The sequence below is a fragment of the Salvelinus namaycush genome, unplaced genomic scaffold, assembly GCF_016432855.1.
Source record: "Salvelinus namaycush isolate Seneca unplaced genomic scaffold, SaNama_1.0 Scaffold1013, whole genome shotgun sequence".
Taxonomy (NCBI): domain Eukaryota; kingdom Metazoa; phylum Chordata; class Actinopteri; order Salmoniformes; family Salmonidae; genus Salvelinus; species Salvelinus namaycush.
In genome coordinates this window covers 1-20,000 of record NW_024057691.1, presented here as the reverse complement: position 1 = coordinate 20,000, position 20,000 = coordinate 1, and the positions used below count along the sequence as shown (strand labels likewise).

At 50.3% G+C, this 20,000-nt stretch overlaps 1 protein-coding gene across 1 annotated transcript in view; it reads right to left on the bottom strand.

Moving 5' to 3' along the window:
* LOC120035295 (host cell factor 1-like) overlaps nucleotides 1-17,005 on the bottom strand; it is a gene marked incomplete at its 5' end in the record, with an annotated part of 36,682 nt that extends 19,677 nt beyond the window's left edge. Inside the window, 4 exons of the mRNA XM_038982081.1 lie at nucleotides 1,172-1,323; nucleotides 12,504-13,881; nucleotides 16,503-16,639; nucleotides 16,867-17,005. Of these exons, the coding sequence (XP_038838009.1) occupies nucleotides 1,172-1,323; nucleotides 12,504-13,881; nucleotides 16,503-16,639; nucleotides 16,867-17,005 (1,806 nt within the window). The remainder of the gene's footprint in view (nucleotides 1-1,171; nucleotides 1,324-12,503; nucleotides 13,882-16,502; nucleotides 16,640-16,866) is intronic.
* Between the last annotated feature and the right edge of the window lie 2,995 nt (nucleotides 17,006-20,000).

Here is a 20,000-nt window from a genome sequence, read left to right as displayed (position 1 = left end):
GACAAGTACACTAACCCCCAAGGACACTAACCCCCAAGGACAAGTACCCTAACCCCCAAGGACACTAACCCTAACCCCCAAGGTCACTAACCCTAACCCCCAAGGACAAGTACCCTAACCCCCAAGGACAAGTACCCTAACCCCCAAGGACAAGTACCCTAACCCCCAAGGACAAGTACACTAACCCCCAAGGACAAGTACACTAACCCCCAAGGACAAGTACCCTAACCCCCAAGGACAAGTACCCTAACCCCCAAGGACAAGTACCCTAACCCCCAAGGACAAGTACCCTAACCCCCAAGGACAAGTACCCTAACACCCAAGGACAAGTACCCTAACCCCCAAGGACAAGTACACTAACCCCCAAGGACAAGTACACTAACCCCCAAGGACACTAACCCTAACCCCAAGGACAAGTACACTAACCCCCAAGGACAAGTACCCTAACCCCCAAGGACAAGTAACCTAACCCCCAAGGACAAGTACCTTAACCCCCAAGGACAAGTACCCTAACCCCCAAGGACAAGTACCCTAACCCCCAAGGACAAGTACCCTAACCCCCAAGGACAAGTACACTAACCCCCAAGGACAAGTACACTAACCCCCAAGGACAAGTACACTAACCCCCAAGGACAAGTACCCTAACCCCCAAGGACACTAACCCTAACCCCCAAGGACAAGTACCCTAACCCCCAAGGACAAGTACCCTAACCCCCAAGGACAAGTACCCTAACCCCCAAGGACAAGTACCCTAACCCCCAAGGACAAGTACCCTAACCCCCAAGGACAAGTACCCTAACCCCCAAGGACAAGTACCCTAACCCCAAGGACAAGTACCCTAACCCCAAGGACAAGTACACTAACCCCCAAGGACAAGTACCCTAACCCCCAAGGACAAGTACCCTAACCCCCAAGGACAAGTACCCTAACCCCCAAGGACAAGTACACTAACCCCCAAGGACAAGTACACTAACCCCCAAGGACAAGTACCCTAACCCCCAAGGACAAGTACACTAACCCCCAAGGACAAGTACCCTAACCCCCAAGGACAAGTACACTAACCCCCAAGGACAAGTACCCTAACCCCCAAGGACACTAACCCCCAAGGACAAGTACACTAACCCTAAAAGCGTTGACCGTATGAAAGCCATGGGTGTAATAATGTCCTTACAGGTACGCAGGGCCCAGGTGTGGGCGTGGACTGAGTAACCGTGGTGACGGCTCTGCCAGATGTCGTCGATGCACTGGTCTCGGTGGTTGCCGAGGACGACGAGGGAACCTCTGTAGTTCCGTTGTCTCCTTGTGTCGAGTCACCAGGCTGGGCTGGAGGGAGGAGAGACATCCCAACATTATGAATAAAAACAGTCCCCCAACAGCAGGACTAAAACGGTCCCCAACAGCAGGACTAAAACGGTCCCCAACAGCAGGACTAAAACGGTCCCCAACAGCAGGACTAAAACGGTCCCCAACAGCAGGACTAAAACGGTCCCCAACAGTAGGACTAAAACGGTCCCCAACAGTAGGACTAAAACGGTCCCCAACAGTAGGACTAAAACGGTCCCCAACAGTAGGACTAAAACGGTACCCCAACAGTAGGACTAAAACGGTCCCCCAACAGTAGGACTAAAACGGTCCCCCAACAGTAGGACTAAAACGGTCCCCCAACAGTAGGACTAAAACGGTCCCCAACAGTAGGACTAAAACGGTCCCCAACAGTAGGACTAAAACGGTCCCCAACAGTAGGACTAAAACGGTCCCCCAACAGTAGGACTAAAACGGTCCCCAACGGCAGGACTAAAACGGTCCCCAACGGCAGGACTAAAACGGTCCCCCACAGTAGGACTAAAACGGTCCCCCACAGTAGGACTAAAACGGTCCCCCACAGTAGGACTAAAACGGTCCCCAACAGTAGGACTAAAACGGTCCCCAACAGTAGGACTAAAACGGTCCCCCAACAGTAGGACTAAAACGGTCCCCCAACAGTAGGACTAAAACGGTCCCCCAACAGCAGGACTAAAACGGTCCCCCAACAGTAGGACTAAAACGGTCCCCAACAGTAGGACTAAAACGGTCCCCAACGGCAGGACTAAAACGGTCCCCAACGGCAGGACTAAAACGGTCCCCAATGGCAGGACTAAAACGGTCCCCAACAGTAGGACTAAAACGGTCCCCAACAGTAGGACTAAAACGGTCCCCCAACGGCAGGACTAAAACAGTCCCCCAACAGTAGGACTAAAACGGTCCCCCAACAGTAGGACTAAAACGGTCCCCCAACAGTAGGACTAAAACGGTCCCCAACAGCAGGACTAAAACGGTCCCCCAACAGCAGGACTAAAACGGTCCCCAACGGCAGGACTAAAACGGTCCCCAACGGCAGGACTAAAACGGTCCCCAACGGCAGGACTAAAACGGTCCCCAACGGCAGGACTAAAACGGTCCCCAACGGCAGGACTAAAACGGTCCCCAACAGTAGGACTAAAACGGTCCCCAACGGCAGGACTAAAACGGTCCCCAACGGCAGGACTAAAACGGTCCCCAACAGTAGGACTAAAACGGTCCCCAACAGCAGGACTAAAACGGTCCCCAACAGTAGGACTAAAACGGTCCCCAACAGCAGGACTAAAACGGTCCCCAACAGTAGGACTACAACTAAAACGGTCCCCAACAGTAGAACTAAAACGGTCCCCCAACAGTAGGACTAAAACGGTCCCAACAGTCCCCAAAAGTCATGAGACTTTTAAAAATTTTGTCAACCCTCAGTCAGGAGAGATACTGGGTGGTCGACCCTCCTCCAGGAGAGATACTGGGTGGTCGACCCTCCTCCAGGAGAGATACTGGGTGGTCGACCCTCCTCCAGGAGAGATACTGGGTGGTCGACCCTCCTCCAGGAGAGATACTGGGTGGTGGGTGGTCGACCATGGTGGACCACCCATTATCTCTCCTGGAGGATGGTCGACCACCCATTATCTCTCCTGGGGGATGGTGGACCACCCATCATCTCTCCTGGAGGATGGTGGGCCACCCATTCTCTCTCCTGGAGGGTGGTTGACCACCCATTCTCTCTCCTGGAGGGTGGTGGACCACCCATTCTCTCTCCTGGAGGATGGTCGACCACCCATTAACTCTCCTGTGGGATGGTCGACCACCCATGATCTCTCCTGGAGGATGGTGGACCACCCATTATCTCTCCTGGAGGATGGTGGACCACCCATGATCTCTTCTGGAGGATGGTCGACCACCCATTATCTCTCCTGGGGGATGGTCGACCACCCATTATCTCTCCTGTGGGAGGGTCGACCACCCATTATCTCTCCTGTGGGATGGTCGACCGCCCATTCTCTCTCCTGGGGGATGGTCGACCGCCCATTCTCTCTCCTGGGGGATGGTCGACCGCCCATTCTCTCTCCTGGGGGATGGTCGACCGCCCATTATCTCTCCTGGAGGATGGTCGACCGCCCATTATCTCTCCTGGAGGATGGTCGACCACCCATTATCTCTCCTGGAGGATGGTCGAACACCCATTATCTCTCCTGGGGGATGGTCGACCACCCATTATCTCTCCTGGAGGATGGTCGACCACCCATTATCTCTCCTGGAGGATGGTCGACCACCCATTATCTCTCCTGGAGGATGGTCGACCACCCATTATCTCTCCTGGAGGATGGTCGACCACCCATTATCTCTCCTGGAGGATGGTCGACCACCCATTATCTCTCCTGGAGGATGGTCGACCACCCATTATCTCTCCTGGAGGATGGTCGACCACCCATTATCTCTCCTGGAGGATGGTCGACCACCCATTATTTCTCCTCAAGGATTGTCGACCACCCATTATCTCTCCTGGAGGATGGTCGACCACCCATTATCTCTCCTGGAGGATGGTCGACCACCCATTATCTCTCCTGGAGGATGGTCGACCACCCATTATCTCTCATGTGGGATGGTCGACCACCCATTATCTCTCCTGGAGGATGGTCGACCACCCATTATCTCTCCTGGAGGATGGTCGACCACCCATTATCTCTCCTGGAGGATGGTCGACCACCCATTATCTCTCCTGGAGGATGGTCGACCACCCTTTATCTCTCCTGGAGGGTGGTCGACCACCCATTATCTCTCCTGGAGGATGGTCGACCACCCATTATCTCTCCTGGAGGATGGTCGACCACCCATTATCTCTCCTGGAGGATGGTCGACCACCCATTATCTCTCCTGGGGGATGGTCGACCACCCATTATCTCTCCTGTGGGATGGTCGACCACCCAGTATCTCTCCTGGAGGAGGGTCGACCACCCAGTATCTCTCCTGGAGGAGGGTCGACCACCCAGTATCTCTCCTGGAGGAGGGTCGACCACCCAGTATCTCTCCTGGAGGAGGGTCGACCACCCAGTATCTCTCCTGGAGGAGGGTCGACCACCCTTGATGTAAAACATTGCAACCAAATATGTTTCATGCCTTTTGAAATAATTAGCTCATTCAATATATCAAAGATCAAATGGCTATGGCAGGCTAAAAATAGTTTTATTCAGCTGAAGCCCACAAATAGTCTTCAGGAATTGTAGCTTTTCTAGTTCAGTCATATGTATCTTAGCTACCTTTGAACTAAGTGTTCACCTTGCAGGCTGACTAGCATCTATCGAGTTGAAATATCCCGTACATTGGGATGACCAAACCAACTGGAAGTATTTACAAAACTGGTAGGAGAGAACATCATCCAGAAGAAAAGGCTACATCGGTTTTTTCCTAAAAGTACACTTGGCGATACAAATTATTATTTTGTTTCACATGATTCGATTTCCCCCACGACTGAACCAAATCCCAAATAATACAACGGCGAAGTAAATCGTTCACTTGGTCAATAAATAATCATTTATTAATGAACCCTTTGTATGGATTCTTTAAAAACACATCTACTTTGTATGGCCTTTATTGCCACGTTTATTGTGACATGACGAAAACATGCTAATAACAGCGCAACAGTTAACTAGAGGCTACAAGATATGTTTTCAATTGTCTACCTAGTTATTAGTCTGTTCACGATAATATTTTATAAAGAGAGTTCTACCTGCTGCTTCATTGTCTGACTGTGTCTCTCGCTCTCCTTGAGCAATGGCTCACTCCTGTTGCACACAGGCAGGTGGATGTCCTCGGTTGCAACACACCCTACTGAGTCCCAAATTGCCCCTGGAACCAACAGCAGCACAATAACTGCTTGTTGGTAGCTTCATGAAATGGGTTTCCATGGGCGAGCAGCCGCACACAAGCCTAAGATCAACAATACGCAATGCCAAGCGTCGGCTGGAGTGGTGTAAAGCTCGCCGCCTTCGGACACTGGAGCAGTGGAAACGCGTTCTTTGGAGTGATGAATCACGCTTCACCATCTGGCAGTCTGACGGACGAATCTGGGTTTGGTGGCTGCCAGGAAAATGCTACCTGCCCAAATGCGTAGTGCCAACTGTAAAGTTTGGTGGACGAGGACTAATGGTCTGGGGCTGTTTTTCATGGTTCAGGCTAGGCCCCTTAGCTCCAGTGAAGGGAAATCGTAACACTACAGTATACAATGACATTCTAGACAATTCTGTGCTTCCAACTTTGTGGCAACAAAGGCCCTTTCCTGTTTCAGCATGACAATGCCCCTGGGCACAAAACGAGGTCCATACAGAAATGGATTTTCGAGATTGGTGTGGAAGAACTTGACTGGCCTGCACAGAGCCCTGACCTCAACCCCATCGAACACCTTTTGGGATGAATTGGAACGCAGACTGCGAGCCAGGCCTAATCACTTGTGGCTAAATTGAAACAAGTCCCCGCAGCAATGTTCCAACTTCTAGGGGAAAGCCTTCCCAGAAGAGTGGAGGCTGTTATAGCAGCAATGTTCCAACATCTAGTGGAAAGCCTTCCCAGAAGAGTGGAGGCTGTTATAGCAGCAATGTTCCAACATCTAGTGGAAAGCCTTCCCAGAAGAGTGGAGGCTGTTATAGCAGCAATGTTCCAACATCTAGTGGAAAGCCTTCCCAGAAGAGTGGAGGCTGTTATAGCAGCAATGTTCCAACATCTAGTGGAAAGCCTTCCCAGAAGAGTGGAGGCTGTTATAGCAGCAATGTTCCAACATCTAGTGGAAAGCCTTCCCAGAAGAGTGGAGGCTGTTATAGCAGCAATGTTCCAACATCTAGTGGAAAGCCTTCCCAGAAGAGTGGAGGCTGTTATAGCAGCAATGTTCCAACATCTAGTGGAAAGCCTTCCCAGAAGAAGGGAGGCTGTTATAGCAGCAATGTTCCAACATCTAGAGGGAAAGCCTTCCCAGAAGAGTGGAGGCTGTTATAGCAGCAATGTTCCAACATCTAGTGGAAAGCCTTCCCAGAAGAGTGGAGGCTGTTATAGCAGCAATGTTCCAACATCTAGTGGAAAGCCTTCCCAGAAGAGTGGAGGCTGTTATAGCAGCAATGTTCCAACATCTAGTGGAAAGCCTTCCCAGAAGAGTGGAGGCTGTTATAGCAGCAATGTTCCAACATCTAGTGGAAAGCCTTCCCAGAAGAGTGGAGGCTGTTATAGCAGCAATGTTCCAACATCTAGTGGAAAGCCTTCCCAGAAGAGTGGAGGCTGTTATAGCAGCAATGTTCCAACATCTAGTGGAAAGCCTTCCCAGAAGAGTGGAGGCTGTTACAGCAGCAATGTTCCAACATCTAGTGGAAAGCCTTCCCAGAAGAGTGGAGGCTGTTATAACAGCAATGTTCCAACATCTAGTGGAAAGCCTTCCCAGAAGAGTGGAGGCTGTTATAGCAGCAATGTTCCAACATCTAGTGGAAAGCCTTCCCAGAAGAGTGGAGGCTGTTATAGCAGCAATGTTCCAACATCTAGTGGAAAGCCTTCCCAGAAGAGTGGAGGCTGTTATAGCAGCAATGTTCCAACATCTAGTGGAAAGCCTTCCCAGAAGAGTGGAGGCTGTTATAGCAGCAATGTTCCAACATCTAGTGGAAAGCCTTCCCAGAAGAGTGGAGGCTGTTATAGCAGCAATGTTCCAACATCTAGTGGAAAGCCTTCCCAGAAGAGTGGAGGCTGTTATAGCAGCAATGTTCCAACATCTAGTGGAAGGCCTTCCCAGAAGAGTGGAGGCTGTAATAGCAGCAATGTTCCAACATCTAATGGAAAGCCTTCCCAGAAGAGTGGAGGCTGTTACAGCAGCAATGTTCCAACATCTAGTGGAAAGCCTTCCCAGAAGAGTGGAGGCTGTTATAACAGCAATGTTCCAACATCTAGTGGAAAGCCTTCCCAGAAGAGTGGATGCTGTTATAGCAGCAATGTTCCAACATCTAGTGGAAAGCCTTCCCAGAAGAGTGGAGGCTGTTATAGCAGCAATGTTCCAACATCTAGTGGAAGGCCTTCCCAGAAGAGTGGAGGCTGTAATAGCAGCAATGTTCCAACATCTAATGGAAAGCCTTCCCAGAAGAGTGGAGGCTGTTACAGCAGCAATGTTCCAACATCTAGTGGAAAGCCTTCCCAGAAGAGTGGAGGCTGTTATAGCAGCAATGTTCCAACATCTAGTGGAAGGCCTTCCCAGAAGAGTGGAGGCTGTTATAGCAGCAATGTTCCAACATCTAGTGGAAAGCCTTCCCAGAAGAGTGGAGGCTGTTACAGCAGCAATGTTCCAACATCTAGTGGAAAGCCTTCCCAGAAGAGTGGAGGCTGTTATAGCAGCAATGTTCCAACATCTAGCGGAAAGCCTTCCCAGAAGAGTGGAGGCTGTTATAGCAGCAATCTTCCAACATCTAGTGGAAAGCCTTCCCAGAAGAGTGGAGGCTGTTATAACAGCAATGTTCCAACATCTAGTGGAAAGCCTTCCCAGAAGAGTGGAGGCTGTAATAGCAGCAATGTTCCAACATCTAATGGAAAGCCTTCCCAGAAGAGTGGAGGCTGTTATAACAGCAATGTTCCAACATCTAGTGGAAAGCCTTCCCAGAAGAGTGGAGGCTGTTATAGCAGCAATGTTCCAACATCTAGTGGAAAGCCTTCCCAGAAGAGTGGAGGCTGTTATAGCAGCAATGTTCCAACATCTAGTGGAAAGCCTTCCCAGAAGAGTGGAGGCTGTTATAGCAGCAATGTTCCAACATCTAGTGGAAAGCCTTCCCAGAAGAGTGGAGGCTGTTATAGCAGCAATGTTCCAACATCTAGTGGAAAGCCTTCCCAGAAGAGTGGAGGCTGTTATAGCAGCAATGTTCCAACATCTAGTGGAAAGCCTTCCCAGAAGAGTGGAGGCTGTTATAGCAGCAATGTTCCAACATCTAGTGGAAAGCCTTCCCAGAAGAGTGGAGGCTGTTACAGCAGCAATGTTCCAACATCTAGTGGAAAGCCTTCCCAGAAGAGTGGAGGCTGTTATAACAGCAATGTTCCAACATCTAGTGGAAAGCCTTCCCAGAAGAGTGGAGGCTGTTATAGCAGCAATGTTCCAACATCTAGTGGAAAGCCTTCCCAGAAGAGTGGAGGCTGTTATAGCAGCAATGTTCCAACATCTAGTGGAAAGCCTTCCCAGAAGAGTGGAGGCTGTTATAGCAGCAATGTTCCAACATCTAGTGGAAAGCCTTCCCAGAAGAGTGGAGGCTGTTATAGCAGCAATGTTCCAACATCTAGTGGAAAGCCTTCCCAGAAGAGTGGAGGCTGTTATAGCAGCAATGTTCCAACATCTAGTGGAAAGCCTTCCCAGAAGAGTGGAGGCTGTTATAGCAGCAATGTTCCAACATCTAGTGGAAGGCCTTCCCAGAAGAGTGGAGGCTGTAATAGCAGCAATGTTCCAACATCTAATGGAAAGCCTTCCCAGAAGAGTGGAGGCTGTTACAGCAGCAATGTTCCAACATCTAGTGGAAAGCCTTCCCAGAAGAGTGGAGGCTGTTACAACAGCAATGTTCCAACATCTAGTGGAAAGCCTTCCCAGAAGAGTGGAGGCTGTTATAGCAGCAATGTTCCAACATCTAGTGGAAGGCCTTCCCAGAAGAGTGGAGGCTGTAATAGCAGCAATGTTCCAACATCTAATGGAAAGCCTTCCCAGAAGAGTGGAGGCTGTTACAGCAGCAATGTTCCAACATCTAGTGGAAAGCCTTCCCAGAAGAGTGGAGGCTGTTATAGCAGCAATGTTCCAACATCTAGTGGAAGGCCTTCCCAGAAGAGTGGAGGCTGTTATAGCAGCAATGTTCCAACATCTAGTGGAAAGCCTTCCCAGAAGAGTGGAGGCTGTTACAGCAGCAATGTTCCAACATCTAGTGGAAAGCCTTCCCAGAAGAGTGGAGGCTGTTATAGCAGCAATGTTCCAACATCTAGCGGAAAGCCTTCCCAGAAGAGTGGAGGCTGTTATAGCAGCAATCTTCCAACATCTAGTGGAAAGCCTTCCCAGAAGAGTGGAGGCTGTTATAACAGCAATGTTCCAACATCTAGTGGAAAGCCTTCCCAGAAGAGTGGAGGCTGTAATAGCAGCAATGTTCCAACATCTAATGGAAAGCCTTCCCAGAAGAGTGGAGGCTGTTATAACAGCAATGTTCCAACATCTAGTGGAAAGCCTTCCCAGAAGAGTGGAGGCTGTAATAGCAGCAATGTTCCAACATCTAATGGAAAGCCTTCCCAGAAGAGTGGAGGCTGTTATAGCAGCAATGTTCCAACATCTAGTGGAAAGCCTTCCCAGAAGAGTGGAGGCTGTTATAGCAGCAATGTTCCAACATCTAGTGGAAAGCCTTCCCAGAAGAGTGGAGGCTGTTATAGCAGCAATGTTCCAACATCTAGTGGAAAGCCTTCCCAGAAGAGTGGAGGCTGTTATAGCAGCAATGTTCCAACATCTAGTGGAAAGCCTTCCCAGAAGAGTGGAGGCTGTTATAGCAGCAATGTTCCAACATCTAGTGGAAAGCCTTCCCAGAAGAGTGGAGGCTGTTATAGCAGCAATGTTCCAACATCTAGTGGAAAGCCTTCCCAGAAGAGTGGAGGCTGTTACAGCAGCAATGTTCCAACATCTAGTGGAAAGCCTTCCCAGAAGAGTGGAGGCTGTTATAGCAGCAATGTTCCAACATCTAGTGGAAAGCCTTCCCAGAAGAGTGGAGGCTGTTATAGCAGCAATGTTCCAACATCTAGTGGAAAGCCTTCCCAGAAGAGTGGAGGCTGTTATAGCAGCAATGTTCCAACATCTAGTGGAAAGCCTTCCCAGAAGAGTGGAGGCTGTTATAGCAGCAATGTTCCAACATCTAGTGGAAAGCCTTCCCAGAAGAGTGGAGGCTGTTATAGCAGCAATGTTCCAACATCTAGTGGAAAGCCTTCCCAGAAGAGTGGAGGCTGTTATAGCAGCAATGTTCCAACATCTAGTGGAAAGCCTTCCCAGAAGAGTGGAGGCTGTTATAGCAGCAATGTTCCAACATCTAGTGGAAGGCCTTCCCAGAAGAGTGGAGGCTGTAATAGCAGCAATGTTCCAACATCTAATGGAAAGCCTTCCCAGAAGAGTGGAGGCTGTTACAGCAGCAATGTTCCAACATCTAGTGGAAAGCCTTCCCAGAAGAGTGGAGGCTGTTATAACAGCAATGTTCCAACATCTAGTGGAAAGCCTTCCCAGAAGAGTGGATGCTGTTATAGCAGCAATGTTCCAACATCTAGTGGAAAGCCTTCCCAGAAGAGTGGAGGCTGTTATAGCAGCAATGTTCCAACATCTAGTGGAAGGCCTTCCCAGAAGAGTGGAGGCTGTAATAGCAGCAATGTTCCAACATCTAATGGAAAGCCTTCCCAGAAGAGTGGAGGCTGTTACAGCAGCAATGTTCCAACATCTAGTGGAAAGCCTTCCCAGAAGAGTGGAGGCTGTTATAGCAGCAATGTTCCAACATCTAGTGGAAGGCCTTCCCAGAAGAGTGGAGGCTGTTATAGCAGCAATGTTCCAACATCTAGTGGAAAGCCTTCCCAGAAGAGTGGAGGCTGTTATAGCAGCAATGTTCCAACATCTAGTGGAAAGCCTTCCCAGAAGAGTGGAGGCTGTTATAGCAGCAATGTTCCAACATCTAGTGGAAAGCCTTCCCAGAAGAGTGGAGGCTGTTATAGCAGCAATGTTCCAACATCTAGTGGAAAGCCTTCCCAGAAGAGTGGAGGCTGTTACAGCAGCAATGTTCCAACATCTAGCGGAAAGCCTTCCCAGAAGAGTGGAGGCTGTTATAGCAGCAATGTTCCAACATCTAGTGGAAAGCCTTCCCAGAAGAGTGGAGGCTGTTATAGCAGCAATGTTCCAACATCTAGTGGAAAGCCTTCCCAGAAGAGTGGAGGCTGTTATAGCAGCAATGTTCCAACATCTAGCGGAAAGCCTTCCCAGAAGAGTGGAGGCTGTTACAGCAGCAATGTTCCAACATCTAGCGGAAAGCCTTCCCAGAAGAGTGGAGGCTGTTATAGCAGCAATGTTCCAACATCTAGTGGAAAGCCTTCCCAGGAGAGTGGAGGCTGTTATAGCAGCAATGTTCCAACATCTAGTGGAAAGCCTTCCCAGGAGAGTGGAGGCTGTTATAGCAGCAATGTTCCAACATCTAGTGGAAAGCCTTCCCAGAAGAGTGGAGGCTGTTACAGCAGCAATGTTCCAACATCTAGTGGAAAGCCTTCCCAGAAGAGTGGAGGCTGTTACAGCAGCAATGTTCCAACATCTAGTGGAAAGCCTTCCCAGAAGAGTGGAGGCTGTTACAGCAGCAATGTTCCAACATCTAGTGGAAAGCCTTCCCAGGAGAGTGGAGGCTGTTATAGCAGCAATGTTCCAACATCTAGTGGAAAGCCTTCCCAGGAGAGTGGAGGCTGTTACAGCAGCAATGTTCCAACATCTAGTGGAAAGCCTTCCCAGGAGAGTGGAGGCTGTTACAGCAGCAATGTTCCAACATCTAGTGGAAAGCCTTCCCAGAAGAGTGGAGGCTGTTATAGCAGCAATGTTCCAACATCTAGTGGAAAGCCTTCCCAGGAGAGTGGAGGCTGTTATAGCAGCAATGTTCCAACGTCTAGTGGAAAGCCTTCCCAGGAGAGTGGAGGCTGTTATAGCAGCAATGTTCCAACGTCTAGTGGAAAGCCTTCCCAGGAGAGTGGAGGCTGTTATAGCAGCAATGTTCCAACGTCTAGTGGAAAGCCTTCCCAGAAGAGTGGAGGCTGTTATAGCAGCAAAAGGGGGGACCAACTCCATATTAATGCCCATGATTTTGGAATGAGATGTTGGACGAGCAGCTGTCTATGTAAACTACATGACCAATAGTATGTTGATTTTTATTTGATTAATAAAATATTTAAAAACTGTGCCTAAATAAATTACATGAACATAAATGAATAAAAATTAATTTCCATGACTTTTCCAATTTGATCATTTTCCATAACTTTTCCAAGCCTGGGAAAAAAAATTTTTTTTTTCAAATACAATAACTTTCCCAGGATTTTCATAACTGTACGAACCCGAATCTGTCATCTTGAAGAAAGCGACGGGTTACAGACACAGTTATGCTCAGTGGATAGATAACAGTAGGTCCTACCTGTGGTAGCTGTGTTGGTGGTGCCCGTCTCGTGCGTTTCACACGGCGGGTTGGAACACACCCTCTGGACCGTGCCCGTTCCCGTCCCCGCCAGGTTGGACGTAGTCTGAGACGGGGTGTTGGTGGTGCCCGTCTCGTGCGTTTCACACGGCGGGTTGGAACACACCCTCTGGACCGTGCCTGTCCCCGTCCCCGCCAGGTTGGACGTAGTCTGAGACGGGGTGTTGGTGGTGCCCGTCTCGTGCGTTTCACACGGCGGGTTGGAACACACCCTCTGGACCGTGCCTGTCCCCGTCCCCGCCAGGTTGGACGTAGTCTGAGACGGGGTGTTGGTGGTGCCCGTCTCGTGCGTTTCACACGGCGGGTTGGAACACACCTTTTGCACGGTCCCTGTCGTCTGCCCGCTGCCCATACTGGAGTTGGCCTGCGTCGACGTAGTGGTAGTGCCAGTCTGGCGTGTTTCACAAGGTGGACTGGAGCAGACCTGTGTGTCGCTGCTGCCTCCAGCTCCGGCCTCAGTGGGGCTTGTCTGGTGTGTTTCACAAGGTGGATTGGAGCAGACAGGAGAGGTGAGGGGGGATCCTCCTCCTCCACCACCACCGGATGACTTGCTCTGGTTATCTGAGGACGAGGAGCTGAGCGTCATGCCCATCTTGTCAGAGCCCATGTTAGAGCGTGCGGTGGTCGAGGTGTAGGTGGTCCCTGTTCTCAGAGTCTCCGGTCGTAGCACCCCGGGCACAGAGCTGGTACCAGAGACAGACGACGGGGAGAGGGCTCCGGAAGAGGGGGGCGGAGAGGACGGGGGATCAGACCCGCTGGTGTTGTCGATTACGCAGGAGCCTTGTTGTTGTTGCTGGTTGGATCCCATGTTACAGCTGGCGGTCGTCTGGGTGTTGGTGGTACCGGTATCGTGGGTCTCTGACGGCGGGTTGGTGCACACCTGCTGCACCTGGCCCATGTTGGAGGACGCCGTCGTCTGGGTGTTGGTGGTACCTGTATCGTGGGTCTCTGACGGCGGGTTGGTGCACACCTGCTGTACCTGGCCCATGTTGGAGGACGCCGTAGTCTGGGTGTTGGTGGTTCCGGTTTCGTGGGTTTCACACGGCGGGTTTGAACACACCCGCTCCACCCCACCATTACCAGTCATGTTAGCGGAGGCTGTGGTCGCTGTATTGGTGGTGCCAGTCTCGTGGGTCTCGCAGGGGGGGTTCGAGCAGACCAGGGTCACGGTGCCTGGGTCGCCTGCCTCGGGCTGGGTGGAGGAGGGGTCGGCGGAGGTGGGGGAGGACAGGATGGAGACAGGAAGGTCATGGACAGGCTGAGCCTCCACACCGCTAGGGGTAGTGATTAAGGTCACCTGGGTGGCCTGGCCTCCTGCCTGGAGGACAGAGACACAAGAGGTCAATAAAACAACTTAATACAATTCAATCTAGCCAATAAAATTAAGAAACATTTCTATAAAATGGAATTCAATCATTCTGAGTGTTATGTTTTCATGGTGGCATGTCGGAACAGAAAAATAATTTCTACAGGAGCACTGCAACGTCTCTCAGACGTATCAACGTCAGCTTGGCGTCACCCGGACGTATCAACGTCAGCTTGGCGTCTCCCGGACGTATCAACGTCAGCTTGGCGTCTCCCGGACGTATCAACGTCAGCTTGGCGTCTCCCGGACGTATCAACGTCAGCTTGGCGTCTCCCGGACGTATCAACGCCAGCTTGGTGTCACCCGGACGTATCAACGTCAGCTTGGTGTCACCCGGACGTATCAACGTCAGCTTGGCGTCTCTCGGACGTATCAACGTCAGCTTGGCGTCACCCGGACGTATCAACGTCAGCTTGGCGTCTCTCGGACGTATCAACGTCAGCTTGGCGTCTCCCGGACGTATCAACGTCAGCTTGGCGTCTCTCGGACGTATCAACGTCAGCTTGGCGTCTCCCGGACGTATCAACGTCAGCTTGGTGTCACCCGGACGTATCAACGTCAGCTTGGCGTCACCCGGACGTATCAACGTCAGCTTGGCGTCTCCCGGACGTATCAACGTCAGCTTGGCGTCACCCGGACGTATCAACGTCAGCTTGGCGTCACCCGGACGTATCAACGTCAGCTTGGCGTCACCCGGACGTATCAACGTCAGCTTGGCGTCACCCGGACGTATCAACGTCAGCTTGGCGTCACCCGGACGTATCAACGTCAGCTTGGCGTCACCCGGACGTATCAACGTCAGCTTGGCGTCAACCGGACGTATCAACGTCAGCTTGGCGTCACCCGGACGTATCAACGTCAGCTTGGCGTCACCCGGACGTATCAACGTCAGCTTGGCGTCACCCGGACGTATCAACGTCAGCTTGGCGTCACCCGGACGTATCAACGTCAGCTTGGCGTCACCCGGACGTATCAACGTCAGCTTGGCGTCACCCGGACGTATCAACGTCAGCTTGGCGTCACCCGGACGTATCAACGTCAGCTTGGCGTCACCCGGACGTATCAACGTCAGCTTGGCGTCACCCGGACGTATCAACGTCAGCTTGGCGTCACCCGGACGTATCAACGTCAGCTTGGCGTCACCCGGACGTATCAACGTCAGCTTGGCGTCACCCGGACGTATCAACGTCAGCTTGGCGTCACCCGGACGTATCAACGTCAGCTTGGCGTCACCCGGACGTATCAACGTCAGCTTGGCGTCACCCGGACGTATCAACGTCAGCTTGCTTGGCGTCACCCGGACGTATCAACGTCAGCTTGGCGTCACCCGGACGTATCAACGTCAGCTTGGCGTCTCTCGGACGTATCAACGTCAGCTTGGTGTCACCCGGACGTATCAACGTCAGCTTGGTGTCACCCGGACGTATCAACGTCAGCTTGGTGTCACCCGGACGTATCAACGTCAGCTTGGTGTCACCCGGACGTATCAACGTCAGCTTGGTGTCACCCGGACGTATCAACGTCAGCTTGGTGTCACCCGGACGTATCAACGTCAGCTTGGCGTCACCCGGACGTATCAACGTCAGCTTGGCGTCTCCCGGACGTATCAACGTCAGCTTGGCGTCTCCCGGACGTATCAACGTCAGCTTGGCGTCACCCGGACGTATCAACGTCAGCTTGGCGTCACCCGGACGTATCAACGTCAGCTTGGCGTCTCTCGGACGTATCAACGTCAGCTTGGCGTCTCCCGGACGTATCAACGTCAGCTTGGCGTCACCCGGACGTATCAACGTCAGCTTGGCGTCTCCCGGACGTATTAACGCCAGCTTGGCGTCTCCCGGACGTATCAACGTCAGCTTGGTGTCTCCCGGACGTATCAACGTCAGCTTGGTGTCTCCCGGACGTATCAACGTCAGCTTGGTGTCTCCCGGACGTATCAACGTCAGCTTGGTGTCTCCCGGACGTATCAACGTCAGCTTGGTGTCACCCGGACGTATCAACGTCAGCTTGGTGTCACCCGGACGTATCAACGTCAGCTTGGTGTCACCCGGACGTATCAACGTCAGCTTGGTGTCACCCGGACGTATCAACGTCAGCTTGGCGTCACCCGGACGTATCAACGTCAGCTTGGCGTCACCCGGACGTATCAACGTCAGCTTGGCGTCACCCGGACGTATCAACGTCAGCTTGGTGTCTCCCGGACGTATCAACGTCAGCTTGGCGTCTCCCGGACGTATTAACGCCAGCTTGGTGTCACCCGGACGTATCAACGTCAGCTTGGCGTCTCCCGGACGTATGCCACCAGGACAAGCTTAGCAGCAAATTTAAACGGAAGTCCACCCATTCCAAGTATTAATGACGACAGTGTGCACCTGTACCAAACTGGACTGACGTAGCAAAGGTGGTAGATAAGACACTAAGGCCGCATTTACACAAGCAGACAATTCTGATCTTCTTATTCACTAATTGGACTCTTGACCAATCAGATCAGCTCTTTTGCCAATAAATCGGGCAAAAGAACAGAATTGGGCTACCTGTGTAAATGCATCCTATGTCATCTACATAAACTGTACCTGTGCTGCGGAGACGGTGACCTGTCCAGGCAGGGTCGTCATGGTGCCCAAGGTGGTGATAGGAGCAGCGGTGGTAACACTTCCTCCTGCCAGGCTGGTCGACACTGTGCCAGTCACCGTACCCAACGTAGTCACACCTGTTCAGAGGGAGAACATTGATTTACGAATTGATTGACGGCCATCGGTAGCGCTAACAGACTGGTACCCGGGCTAGTGTAATGGGCCCGATGCTGCAAAACAGCACAAGCTAAAGCATGACAGTGACTGTTGATGATTCAATGTGTCACTTAACTAAATCATATTTTAGTAGCGTAACTAGACATGACTAGCAAAGCCGTGCTGAGATTATCGGTGAGCTCCTTACCCGTGGTTCCCTTGACGACCAGGGTGGTGACGTTAGGTTTGACACCGGAAACCGTTACCGGGGAGACGAGACGTACACCTCCCATGGGGACGGTCCGTAAAATAGTTCCGGGTTGTCCGGGGGCACCCTTCAGTACCACCTGGTAGAAACATAATAATAACAGCCTGTTAAGATACATAGATATCTTATATACAGTAAAATAGTTCTGGGCTGTCCTGGGGCACCGTTCAGCACCACCTGATAGAAACAGAGAATGTATACATGCGCAAGATAGGAAATATATTATTTCCTTGAGCAAGGCTCTTAAATGTTATATGAAAAATAATGTCATATTTTTAATTGTATATAACTGCCTTAATGTTGCTGGACCCCAGGAAGAGTAGCTGCTGCCTTGGCAGGAACTAATGGGGATCCATAATAAACCCCTGGAAGAGTAGCTGCTGCCTTGGCAGGAACTAATGGGGATCCATAATAAACCCCTGGAAGAGTAGCTGCTGCCTTGGCAGGAACTAATGGGGATCCATAATAAACCCCAGGAAGAGTAGCTGCTGCCTTGGTAGGAACTAATGGGGATCCATAATAAACCCCAAGAAGAGTAGCTGCTGCCTTGGCAGGAACTAATGGAGATCCATAATAAACCCCAGGAAGAGTAGCTGCTGCCTTGGTAGGAACTAATGGGGATCCATAATAAACCCCAAGAAGAGTAGCTGCTGCCTTGGCAGGAACTAATGGAGATCCATAATAAACCCCAGGAAGAGTAGCTGCTGCCTTGGCAGAAACTAATGGGGATCCATAATAAACCCCAGGAAGAGTAGCTGCTGCCTTGGCAGGAACTAATGGAGATCCATAATAAACCCCAGGAAGAGTAGCTGCTGCCTTGGCAGGAACTAATGGAGATCCATAATAAACCCCAAGAAGAGTAGCTGCTGCCTTGGCAGGAACTAATGGAGATCCATAATAAACCCCAGGAAGAGTAGCTGCTGCCTTGGCAGGAACTAATGGGGATCCATAATAAACCCCTGGAAGAGTAGCTGCTGCCTTGGCAGGAACTAATGGGGATCCATAATAAACCCCAGGAAGAGTAGCTGCTGCCTTGGTAGGAACTAATGGGGATCCATAATAAACCCCAAGAAGAGTAGCTGCTGCCTTGGCAGGAACTAATGGGGATCCATAATAAACCCCAGGAAGAGTAACTGCTGCCTTGGCAGGAACTAATGGGGATCCATAATAAACCCCAGGAAGAGAAGCTGCTGCCTTGGCAGGAACTAATGGGGATCCATAATAAACCCCAGGAAGAGTAGCTGCTGCCTTGGCAGGAACTAATGGGGATCCATAATAAACCCCAGGAAGAGTAGCTGCTGCCTTGGCAGGAACTAATGGGGATCCATAATAAACCCCAGGAAGAGTAGCTGCTGCCTTGGCAGGAACTAATGGGGATCCATAATAAACCCCAGGAAGAGTATCTGCTGCCTTGGCAGGAACTAATGGGGATCCATAATAAACCCCAGGAAGAATATCTGCTGCCTTGACAGGAACTAATGGGTACCCATAATAAACCCCAGGAAGAGTATCTGCTGCCTTGGCAGGAACTAATGGGGATCCATAATAAACCCCAGGAAGAGTAGCTGCTGCCTTGGCAGGAACTAATGGGGATCCATAATAAACCCCAGGAAGAGTAGCTGCTGCCTTGGCAGAAACTAATGGGGATCCATAATAAACCCCAGGAAGAGTAGCTGCTGCCTTGGCAGGAACTAATGGGGATCCATAATAAACCCCAGGAAGAGTAGCTGCTGCCTTGGCAGGAACTAATGGGGATCCATAATAAACCCCAGGAAGAGTAGCTGCTGCCTCGGCAGGAACTAATGGGGATCTATAATAAACCCCAGGAAGAGTAGCTGCTGCCTTGGCAGGAACTAATGGGGATCCATAATAAACCCCAAGAAGAGTAGCTGCTGCCTTGGCAGGAACTAATGGGGATCCATAATAAACCCCAGGAAGAGTAGCTGCTGCCTTGGCAGGAACTAATGGGGATCCATAATAAACCCCAGGAAGAGTAGCTGCTGCCTTGGCAGGAACTAATAAAAATCCTTAATAAATACAAATAACCACAATTGCTCTCAATCCAGGGTTCTGCAGTACGGCTGACACCTCTCAGTGTGTGTATGTGTATATCTGGGGTTGTTGGGAAAGGCAAAAGGCAAATATCCGTTCTAACCAATGGACAATAATTCAGGTGCTGGATGGAAAAACAAATGTGGAACAAATAACGTGTCCACAACTTAAGGCCAGACACCAATTTAGAAATTCATATTAAATTCATATTAGTATTTTCAAAAAAGTAAAAACAAAAAAAAATGTTAAAAAACATATATATTTTGTTAAATTTTCTTTAGTATATCATCAACATTTTAATAGATTTTATCCACTTTAAAAATCAAATCATCTCAAAAGCTCACATTTAAATTACATAATTTAAAAGCCCATTTCATAGTGTTACTAAATATACTGTAGTGAGGTTTGTAACTTACTCTGAAGTGTTAGTGACTGGGTCTAAATAGGCATTTGGGCGTCTAAATTCAGTGTATTAGTTTCTAACCCTCTTAGAGTCTAAGGGGTTCTACTAAGCGAACAAATGGAATCGTTATAAAATGGTCATATCAAGGATCATTTAACCCCTTATTTTAGGCACTAAACTAATCTCCACATAATCTTCCATTAATTTTTTTTCAACTGGTACCGGGGACCTTCAGATGAGTCTCGTGAGCATCCTAGAACAACCGACATGTACGTGTTTGTGAGAGAGTCTCACCTTTCCACAGAGGGGTCATATTAGTGCGCAGCCCAAACTGTAGTGACGCTACAGACAGAAGTTGACAGAAGAAGTTATACCGTCCTGTGTCGTGTGTGGTGGGGGGGGGGGGGGGGGGGGGGTCGTAGAGCAAAGCCAGCGTGTTCGTGAGAGTCTCATTTTTCCACAGAGGGGTCATAATAGTTTTTGTAGGCCAAACCGTTCAGACGTTTTGGTGTGAGAAGATAAACCCCGCTCTACCTGACACCATTCACTGCAGATGCGGAAGGACAATAAATCGCCGAATTGAGACGCAGCCCATGAAAAAATATATAAGATATCTCTA